The 11,978-nt window shown below is 39.3% G+C and overlaps 1 protein-coding gene across 1 annotated transcript; it reads left to right on the top strand.

The window, feature by feature from the left end:
- The first annotated feature begins 241 nt into the window (after window positions 1-241).
- Window positions 242-5,014, top strand: LOC141301334 (E3 SUMO-protein ligase ZBED1-like). The gene is made up of 4 exons (XM_073831580.1): window positions 242-472; window positions 1,368-3,005; window positions 3,625-3,828; window positions 4,787-5,014. The coding sequence occupies exons 1-4, from the start codon at window positions 242-244 to the stop codon at window positions 5,012-5,014; spliced, it is 2,301 nt and encodes a 766-aa protein (XP_073687681.1).
- Window positions 5,015-11,978: the final 6,964 nt, after the last annotated feature.

Genomic DNA, 11,978 nt, shown 5'->3' on the forward strand with positions numbered 1-11,978 from the left:
GGTTTGGAAAAGCCACGGTTCCAATACCGCAAACAAAAAAAGTTATACCGTTCCTACGGTATGTGCATTTTCTGTGTCGTCAAAGTGAACGCGCAGGACTCGCTACTAGGTTGTGTGTGTGCGTACCTGCTGCGAAAACAATGCAGCCCCTCCCTCACCGGTTAGTGCTGGCAGGCGCGTGTCTGTGATTGTGCACGTGATCCGCGGTCTCTCAGTGACTCAGCAGTAATTTAAATTCAGGATGGCCGAAGGAGGTGAATCCCCACAACTTTTCCCCCCGTCAAAAAAGACAAAGTCAGCGGTGTGGGAATATTTTGGGTACCGCAAAAAATCTGACGGCCACGGCTTGGAAGAGGAAGGTCAACCGACATGCAAATCATGTTTAAAAAGAGTCGCTGCTAAAGGAGGCAATACATCAAATATGATTTCTCATCTACGGGAGCACCATCCAGCACTCTTCGCTAAATTCAAGGTGAGTTGTTAACATAAAGCTTTCTTGAAATTAACTTTTGCAAACATCTAAGTTACCGAGTCAGATAACACGGCTAACTAATAAACATAAGCTAACATCAACTAATTTCCTCTTGCACGTTACTTTACAGAGTAGGGAATAGCAGACCATATGTACTAACATTACGTTTCTGTGATTGAACATTAGTACAATTAAGTTAAGGTGAAATCACGTCTTTACTTTTAAGCCTTCTGCCACGTTAACATCTTCTCAAAATCACGCCATTAAAAAAAAAAAAAAAACTCCTCGCTGGCTCTCACGTGTCTTTGAGTGTTCGTGAACTGATGAGACTGTGTGTGTGTGTGTGTGTGTGTGTGTGTGTGTGTGTGTGTGTGCGTGCGTGCGAGTGAGTGTATGTGTGTGCGAGTGTATATGTGTGTGTGTGTGTGTGTGTGTGTGTGTGTGTGCGCGATCGCGTGCGTGCAAGTGTATATGTGTGTGCGAGTGTATATGTGTGTGCGTGAGAGTGTGTGTGTGTGTGTGTGTGTGTGTGTGTGTGTGTGTGTGCGCGCGTGCGTGCAAGTGTATATGTGTGTGTGTGCGTGAGAGTGTGTGTGTGAGCGTACGTGTGTGTGTGCGTGCGTGCGTGCAGTACACTCGCACTCTCTGCGTTAATATGCATCAACAATGAAATTTAAAATTTATTTTACAGCATTGTTTTGATATTTTAGCAGTACTATGTTTTTACACAAAAAAATAATGTAATTAGTTGTTTTTGTTAAATCTAGTATATAACTAAATTACCACATGACATTATTTTTAAAAGTACACTGATTAAAAGATGAAGTGAAAAAAAAGACTATTTACAGATTTAGCTTAAATTTAACATGTCAGTCTTTGTTTTTCTTCTTTGTAGAGCAGCTGTGGCTTCAGCAGCAAAGGACCATCCTCCTCAAAAGCTGCAGGTCAGCCAACAATCCAAGAAACTTTTGAGAAACAGCTTGCTTATGCACCCACATCCAAGGCTGCAAAGGACCTGAACAGTGCGGTGGCATACTTTATTGCGAAAGACATGATGCCTTTTCAAATTGTGGAGAAGCCTGGTTTTTTAAAACTAATGAAAACAGCAACACCTTTATACAAAGTGCCAACAAGAAAATTCTTTTCAAAGAATGAAATCCCCAAGATGTACACAGAAGTCAGGGGTCATGTGCAAAAACAAGTGGCAGAAGGGGTGTGGTTTTCTGTTACTACAGATGTTTGGACCAGCAGCGGTGGTAGTGGAGAACCATACATAAGCTTTACAGTTCATTTCCTCTCTCCAGATTGGGAATTAAAGTCCTTCTGCCTCGAAGCTGTTTTTTTTCCAGAGGACCACACAGCTGAAAACATCTTGGAATTTTTTGAAAACATGCTGCAGGAGTGGAGGATCACAAGGGACCATTTGTCCAGCATCACAACAGACAATGCGTCAAACATGAAAAAAGCATTCCAAGGCTTACCCTGTGTTTGGCTCAGCTGTTTTGGCCATAACCTAAATTTGGCTATAGTCAAAGTGCTAAAACTTCAAAGAGTTGAATCCGCTGTTCGAGCATGTAGGCATCTTGTTCAAGGATTCTCTCGCAGCTGGAGAAGAAAGAGAGAACTAAAGAAGAATCAGGGACTCCTGAATATTCCTGAAAAATCACTCATTCATGATGTAGTGACAAGATGGGGGTCCACCTTCAAAATGATTGAAAGATTTCTGGAACAGCAGCAGGCTTGTTGTGCAGTGCTTGCAGCAGACAGAAGCTCATGGCATTTAATGCCAAAAGACAGTGATGTGCGCACTTTGGAGATAGTCTGCCAACTTCTGGGGCCTCTAAATGATTTCACAGATCTACTGGCTTCTGAAACAAAGACCACCCTGTCATCATTGAAGCCTGTTATGGAGCACATTACTGGCATACTGGAAGAAAAACAGGAAGATGATGCCCTAACAAAACAAATGAAAAAAGTAATGACGGATGATCTGCAACAACGTTACTCCTCTGAGGGTGTCAGTAAGCTGATTGACATTGCTTGCTTCATTGATCCCCGTTTCAAGGGCAACTTTTCGCAGAACAAGGATGAGACTGTCATGTTCACTGTAGAGGAAGCTGTGAAACTGGAAGAAATGACATCACGGCCACCTGACTTCACTACTGCTCAAGAGCAAGGAAATAGCACTTCCACAACCACTGTCTCTTCTGCTGCTACAAAGAAGAAAGACAAATCTCTGTCTTGCTTGCTCAAAAAAATTACATCAGCAAAACAAGAAACAGTCAAAGAAGGAGATGTCCCATTAAAAGAAAGAGTGATAGCGCAGGTTAAATTGTATATGTCTCAGCCTCCCACGTCCTCTGATACTGACCCACTGGCATGGTGGAAAATTCATGCTGAAGAGTTACCTCTACTTGGCAAGGTAGCAAGAAAATTTCTCTGCATCCCAGCCACCAGTGTGCCCTCAGAAAGGGTGTTCAGTTGTAGCGGACATATCCTCGTACCTCACCGGTCCAAACTTAATCCAGGAAAGGTGAACATGCTCACATTCCTGCATCTTAACTTGGACTGAATAAAGAATGTGTAAAAAGTGAGCATGTCTACAAAAATTGTTGAGCTGCTAAAATTACTTTATTTATTTTTGGAACTGTGACAAATGGTCATGTTTTTGTTTTGATTAGTGATTGCATTTTTTCCACTTAGAAGGATTTGTTTTTGAAAATGTTATTTGTTTATTTGTTGATTATTGTTGAGCTGCAGGTTTAGGCTCACACAAGTGACTGCAATTTAATTTAATTAAGAAGATTCAATTATTTATTTTAATCATTTTGCCTGATGTTACAAAATGTTCTATATGTTTCCTAAAATAAAATATACTGTGTTCAGTTGAAAAAAAAAAAAAGGGTTGTTTGTTGTTTTTTTACCCAGACATTTAAATGTAACATTCTAGAGCAGTAATTACAATACCGTGATACCGTGAAACCGTGATATTTTTATCCAAGGTTATCATACCGTCAGAATCTTATACCGGCCCATGCCTAGTTGTGCGTCATGCTCATTCAGCGCAGCTGCTGATCAGTCCCGCACCAGGTGTCACTCATTTCCCCCCGGCTATTTATACTCACCCGAATCTCTTCTTCCCTGTCAGACAGTTCGTTTGGGTCGTTGGATGTACGTTTGGGTTTGTCTTCGCCGTGTGGATTGTCTTCGTCTGGATTGTCGTTGTTTCATCTGCACTGGATTCACGCCTACACCACGGGATCACCACACTTCATCTCACCAGCCATCTAGCCCTTGTGCCACTCAGCCGGGAGATCTTCACCACCACCTTCACCATCATCATCGCCATCATCATCGTAACTTTCAATAAACCTGGTTTATATCACTGCATTTGCTTCCTTCCCTTTATTCACGTTACAGTAAATTGTGAATATATAGAAGTAAATCTGAATGTTTATTTATAGGTCGAAATATAAAGATAAAGATAAAAATATTAAATTTAAATAATAAATATAGAAGTAAAACTGAATATATAGTAATAAGTCTGAATATATAAATGTAAATTATGAATATATAGTTATACAATATGTTGATATATATTGCAATATCCATATATATATATATTCAGATTTTATATAATTATTTCCTGTTTGGTGCTTCACAATGTAATATTTTAGGCCTTTTCTTTCTCTTTTTTTGTGAAACAAAAGGTTGGTTTTTTTTCTTTTTGGTGCCATACTGTATTTGATTTAAAAGCATGTTTTCTAATAAATAACAAGTTAAATTTGGCATGTTTTTTCACATAAATCGCATGATTTCAGAAGATTAGAAATACAGGACATAAAATCATTTTTGTGCAGTACAGACCAATTTAACAATTTTATTTTATTTTACTTTACTTTACTTTATTTAAACATTCTTGAGCTTGGCAGCCAAAGTCCTAATTCACTTGAATTATATGGAGGAGCATATTTTAAAAAGTTATGTGCCACTGAAATAGTCAAATCATACAGTCTTGGACAAATGTCAAAATGAGGAAATGATGACCACACTATCATTTTTGAGTAAACAATTCCTTTAATGAAACTATTTATTTCTACAACTAATTTCTTCATTTTGACAAACAGAAACGCAGCTTGAAGCTCTGAAGATCGCAAATAATAGGATTACAATTTCCATTTATCTGAGTTTTCCAGTGATGTCCAATGATACTGTCTAGCTCCCGAAGGAAAAAGTTGAACTTTTAATGAACAAACTCATTAAAACAGCAATGGCTATTTTCAGAAATATCCCATTTGGGCTCTCTTGCACCAGATTGAAGAGCTTTTCAATTACACACAGAAGTCCTCTGACGTGCCTGAGAGTTTTCATGGCCCGCTCTCTAAAACCACATCATTAAAGCAAGAGCTGCTTCCCACCACGAGGGAAGGAAACCCCTCCGGACGGTGGCATGGGACCAGCTCACCAGGGGCGACTGGATTATCTCCCGAGTTCCCACATGTCCAGATGTGTCCAGCTGAGAAGGGGAAAGCTCAGATGTGAGGGCTTCGAAATCTGGCAGCCGTGCCAAGAATGTTTGAGTGAAGCACAAATGTGCGATCTCCTCAGCTGCGAGACTTATTTGCGGCACGCAGATTGTCATTTCCTCCATTCAGCTGTCACATAAAACAAGAAAATGTAATTCGAAAGGGAAAAGATATTTGTCCATCCTCCACAGTAAAAATTAGATGTAATTAAATACACTTTAATAACATGTAATTACACCATTATGGTGACAATATACCTGTCATGCTCGGAGCAGGGAAAATTTAGCTTCTTTTGCACTTCTGATGCATAAATAGTCAGCCTTCAGGATGAAAGTCAGCCTTTCACAATTAATTTGCAAAAAGCCCCAGTAATTTCTGGAAACATCTTTCAAAATGAATGCTGTGCTACAAAAAAGTAAATGCACCACATGAAAAGTTGAAAAGCATTTGGTTCAACATATTAATACTGCTATTTTATTCGAAAACTATTAATACATGAAGGTGATACCAGTGGCGCCTCCAGGATTTTTTCATAGGGTGGCCGAAAGGGGCCAGTAAAAATGTTAGGGTGGCACAATACAATACAAAAAAATGCATGCCTAAATCTGATTGAAGACAATAATTTTTGCCATTATTTCTGGTAGCATATAAAGTTATAGGCTTCAAAACTTCAGTATTACTCTTTATAGAGCAAAATAGAAAAAGTCGCTCTGCAATTTAACTGCAAATAACCTTGTCTTTATTTGGAGTGCAAATTAATTTCAAATGAGATTAAAAATAAACAAGAAAGCATAGATGTTTAATCAGCATATTCATCAAAATAGACACAAGCTTAATACATGTGCAGCCCGAGCCCGACGGGCAGCATCGAGCTTGCCTTCAGCGCAGTTTGAAGAGTTGCACGATCATGCGCACGCAATAAAGCTTGCCACAAAGCACAGGCAGAGGTAATTATCATGAATGTGTCGGGGGAAGTTGTAAGGTAATATTTAAAAAAAAATTAAGCTGACAATCCTGACACGCCATTTCCTCATTGGACAAGTCTTTAGAGAGAATTGCATTTTTATTTTTAATTGCTTTCGGTTTCGGTTCATTATTGTAATAAGCTTCTGTTCAAGACCAAGACGACAGAAGCTCATCTTCTATGCAAGGGCGTCGGACAGGGGGTAATAGTAGAACAGAGTAACAGGGGCCCTTGGCGACGGGGAGCCCATCGCGAACCCCTCCCCTCCCACTGAACGTGGTCTTCTATGTTTTCATTTTTTATAAAGTCACAAAGTTTTGTTGATATTGTGAGTGCACACAAATAAACGTAGACCTCAGCTTTACAGGTCCGAATAATTTATTACTCTTACCTTTATGAGCAAAAATTATGACGTATTTTAAATTGTTTCCAGTGCAAGTGATCGCGCTGCACCTCCAAGTCCTGTAAGCCCAAAATTAGCTTTCACTTTCCGCATGCACAAACAATTGGATATGGGTCTAACAGCGTACAATTATATAGGTCAAATGTTTAAACTAACATATATAATATGATTGAACAGTTTAATATCCAGAGATTTTATTTCAGACAAGTCGTGATTATTTGAGAAGGCTAAATCAAACATAGGCTATGTTCGACTCGCTGGTCGTTTTGAAAACCAAAAACTAACATTTAACGAACAAACAAATGCTCCAAACACTTTTCTAAATTAACTTAAAATAATAACGAAACGAAATATAATAAAATCTCTTTGTCATTGCATACAAAACTGAACTATTTATGCATGCTTCGCGTTGCTGCTGCGCTTGTGAGAGTGCTTGAAGTCGCCGCAACTCAAGAGGTGGAGGGGTTGAGAGCGTATTCTACATTACACATCATAGAAGTTTATTATATTTATTTCTAATATTGTGTTTTGTCAATGTCCGTGTTAATTTATAAAATAAAATTATTATTCTAAAAAACTCCACTCTTGCTGGTTGGGGGGGCCAATGGGATGGCCAGTGTCATTTTAGGGGTGGCCGCGGCCCCCCCTGGCCCCCCCTTGGAGGCGCCACTGGGTGATACTCCCTTAAATGCTCCTAATCTCAGCTTGTTACCTGTATAAAAAAACACCTGTCTACAGAAGCAATCAGATTCCAAACTCTCCACCATGGCCACAACCAAAGAGCTGTCCAAGGATGTCAGGGACAAGATTGCAGACCTACATAAGGCTGGAATGGGCTACAAGACCATCACCAAGCAGCTTGGTAAGAAGGTGACAACAGTTGGTGCGATTATTCGCAAATGGAAGAAACACAAAATAACTGTCAATCTTCCTCAGTCTGGGGCTTCAGGCAAGATCTCACCTTGTGGAGTTTTAATGATCATGAGAACGGTGAGGAATCAGCTCAGAACAACACGGGAGGATCTTTTCAATGATTTCAAGGCAGCTGGGACCATAGTCACCAAGAAAACAATTGGTAACACATTATGCCGTGAAGGACTAAAAGGGTCTGCAAGGTTCCCCTGCTCAAGAAAGCACTTGTACAGGCCCGTCTGAATGATTCAGAGGAGAACTGGGTAAAAGTGTTGTGATCAGATGAGACCAAAATCAAGCTCTTTGGCATCAACTTAACTCGCCGTGTTTGGAGGAGGAGGAATGCTGCCTATGACCCCAAGAACACCATCCCCACCATCAAACATGGAGGTGGAAACATTATGCTTTGGGGGTGTTTTTCTGCTAAGGGGACTGTTTAACTGCACCCCATCAAAGGGACAATGGACAGGGCCATATACCCTCAAATCTTGGGTGAGAACTTCCTTCCCTCAAACAGAGCATTGAAAATGGGTCGTGGATGGGTATTCCAGCATGACAATGACCCAAAACACACGGCCAAGGCAACAAAGGAGTGGCTCAAGAAGGAGCACATTAAGGTCCCGAAGTGGCCTAGCCAGCCTCCACACCATAATCCCATAGAAAATCCGTGGAGGGAGCTGAAGGTTTGAGTTGCCAAACATCAGCCTCAAAACTATAATGACTTGTAGAGGATCAGTAAGGAGAGTGTGATAAAATCCCTCCTGAGATGTGTACAAACCTGGTGGCCAACTACAAGAAATGTCTGACCTCTGTGATTGCCAACAAGGGTTTTGCCACCAAGCACTAAGTCTAAATGTGTTTTTTGAATTGTGTTTTTAATATTCTGTTTCTAACTGTTTAAATAAACCTACCAGTAAAATTATAGACTGATCATTTCTTTGTCCGTGGGCAAATGTACAAAATCAGCTGGGGATCAATTATTTTTTTTCTCACTGTAGTGGCCTTCAGTGGGGGTCAATGGGTTGATTGCAGTTTCAATGCAGCTTCAAAGTGCTCTATACGATCATAGCCGAGGAATAAGGGTCTTATCTAGCTAAACGATTCGTTATTTTCTTTAAAAAGACAAATTTGTAGAGCCTTTGAATTTGCATTGAAACTGCAATTTGGACCTTCAACCTGTTGGGCACCATTAAAATCCATTATATGGAGAAAAATCCTGGGGTCTTTTCCTCAAACATTCAGGATTCAGCATTATCAGTGGTCAGATCAATCAAGCTGCTTGTGAAGGGTTAACTGTTTGTGAGTAATTAATAGCAATTTTTATATTTATTCAGTGTACAGTATCTTGCTCCTACATTGACTAGTGGCAATGTTAGCCTTAAACTACATAAATTATTGTTTTGACGACCCACTTCTGACATTGAGATCTGGATTTTGACTTGGCCATTACAAAGCCCTCCGTTTCGTTCTTATTAGCTATACTTCAAAGACTCGATTGCATGTTTTTTGGGTCATCATCATGTCAAAAGGTCTACTTACAGTTCAGCTTCAACATTTGTACATTCTCCTCAAGACCTCTTTGGCATTAACAGCAAAAAAAAACTAAAACATAAAATTCCCACCACCTTGCCTCACAGTTGCTACAGTATGTTAGAATTTTCTAATTGTTGCACCTGATTCTAAATATAGGATTGAAGTTTCTCAAAACACAGTTTCTTTTCATTTAGTCCTTGTGCAATATTGTAAATCCTTTACCTAATTGGTGTTCCTAGTTAAAAATACCCAGCCTTTTAAAAATTGTTTGCAAATCTCTTATTATGCTGCAGTATATTATGACCAAATCTTCGATTCAATGTTTTTGTCAACTTAATCTCTTTCAAATAAGCACAGGTTTTGCATTTCTTTCTGGAACCTATTGGCCGTAGGCCTCATTGATATGAGCGCATGCACCTCAGTTTTTGAGTAAAAAACAAAACATTATTTTAGGGTAATTTGGGGAATGTTCACTCAAAAATTGAGCTCAGATCAAAAAGAAATACAAAACGTGTGCTAACTGAAAGAAAACCGTGTCCAGTGTAACAAGGTGAGTAAAATTAATCCTTAAAAAGTACACAAATGTGTAACACCACGTGTAATCAAAGTCAGACTAGCATCTTCCAAAAAAAAAAAATGACAACCCTTTCCAGGTCAAAATGACCAGAACACAACATGAGGATTAAACTAACTATTGCAAATTGTGAATTGTGTTTAATTTGTTTAATTATATTGATTTTTATCTATTAACACATACAATTCAATTGCTCCTTCTATGGGGTATGCTTACTTCTTCTACAGCACTGTACAGTATATCTTCATCCAAGGCTTGGCTGCCTCCAGCTCGGACAAGAACTGAACGAAACAGACTGAAGGAAAGCAGTTCATCGGGGTGATGAGGACAGACACCAGAGGTCAACGTCTCAGCCGCCCAGCTTGACTGCTGGACACTTTCCTCACTTGGAAGGACAACTGGGGTCAGGATTTTGAACATCAAAAGAGCAAGCTGTGCTTGCCATCATGTCCCATGGATGTCAGATGTGCAATTCCCAATTAGCCGTCAGAGCTGTCAGAAATGATCACAGATGCCCCATTTTGCGGACCGTGGAAGCTGTTCTCATCGTCTGGCTCGAGAGTCACCATGTTTACACAGTGGTTCAAATAATTCCGTGCCATTCCGGGGCTTTGACCTATTGGATATCGAATAAGAGGTGGATTTGGCTTTCTTTTCATCCCTGCTACAATTCAAAGAGTCCTTCTCAGAGCAGAAATGATTTCTTCTTAATATCCTGCTGTATCAGATGTAGACATGTGCTCTATGTTGTTCGATAGTGTCTTGTATGTCTAGACAGTGTGATATAAATCACCGATCCTTGCACATGCTATCCATCATGTGTTCCCAAACAGGATATATGGTCAACAAGTGTCCTTGACCGAGCCCAGCATGCTTGAGCAACTATGATGAGTGGTTTCTTCATCATGCCACCTAAGACCTTAAACAAACATTAAAGAGCAGGTCATATGGGTTTTCAAAAATATATATTTTTTGCAGTTTGTAACATAGCTATCCTGTTAATGTAAACAGTCTGCAAAGTTGCTAACCTAAATAGTGCATTATACATAAAGATTTTGTTTCTCAAAAGAAAGAGTCGACTTAGAATCGCTTTTACAAGTTGTCATATTTTCGAATCTTCTGCCTGTTACCGATATACGTCACAATGTTATCATGATCCCCACCTGCCAGCGAAATACAAACAGTGTGACTAGTCCGCCTACAAACATTTCCGCTAGTTGGTGTGTTTACATCATGTCGAGAAGACACTGAGTTCTGCGCTGTGAAAGCAAGTTTGTTTTGTTTTCATTGGAGAAAGATGACGATGTGAAGAATCAGTGGTTAAAATGTATTTTTTTCACGATACCACAGCAAATAAAATTTGAACCTTTTGTTGTGTGATCGTCATTGTACCGAGGACTGCTTCTCTAATCTTCTTTGGCTTCTAATCTTCTTTATTTGGACTGACAAGTGTCTCCGAACCACAACCTGTAAGTACGATCGATACGTTATGTGTACATGTTCAATTAAATGCTCAAAATATGTGTGATGTATATCTAGTGCAGCTTTAGATTTCCAGGTAAACCACAATATTACTGTCTTACTAAAATAGTTCTGATAATTCGCTGTGAACCCACTATTTCCTAAGAATGTGTCGATGAATGTAGACTGTTGTTGTTCTAATTACTTTGTTTAATAATAAAGAATGTAGACATATTTTGGTTTATAAACAGTTAGTCCCATTAGCACTCGGGTAACGTATCCACCATTATTGTTTTTTTTTTAAGTGTTTACTGTTTAGCAGCTAAACTTTAGCTGTGGGCACAACTGTTAATCAAAATGTTTTATGTCATTATTTTAAGAAAGGATTGGAGGGTTGCCAGGTTTTTACAACAAAACCCACCTAATTGCTACTCAAAACGAGCCCAATCTCATTTTAAGGGGGTTTCCCCGTTTAAAAAAAAAAAAACTAATTCTGGGGTGTAAAATACACGCTCTTTGATGGGGTTCCCCTGGTAAATTTGCATTCCTGGGGCTAAATATGTTATTGGGATCGCTTCAACCTGCGACATCAAAAACAACCACAGTCTTGGCAACACAGATGATAGCGCTTGCTAACTTGCTCAAGTACTCCTCTCTGTACCAATCACAACATGCTTGGCCAGCTGACCAATCAGAGCACAGTAGGCATATGGAAGGGAGGAGTTTACAGACATCAAAACGAAAATGAAACATTTTGAAACCATTGACAAATGACTCTATGTATAAATGTATATTCTGAGAAATTAAGTTTTCTGACCTTAGAGGCATTTAAACCTGTTGTAGGGGACTCCAACACAATATTAGGATACTTACTCTTTAAGCAAGAACACAAGTGTACAGATACAACATATTTCAGATTTGAGCAAAAATCAGACTAAAAGAGCAAGACAACTGGGGGATGGTTTTTCTGATACGCAATCACGATACTAGCAATCATTTAACAACGTTAATAACACTATAACAACTGCATATGAATGGATGTGAACCACTCACAACACACAAATTGAGGCATTTGCACGAGCAAACAGCATTCACTTTTTCTTAAGAAAATGCAAAAATATAATTCATTTTTG

Source organism: Garra rufa, chromosome 25 (assembly GCF_049309525.1).
Source record: "Garra rufa chromosome 25, GarRuf1.0, whole genome shotgun sequence".
Taxonomy (NCBI): domain Eukaryota; kingdom Metazoa; phylum Chordata; class Actinopteri; order Cypriniformes; family Cyprinidae; genus Garra; species Garra rufa.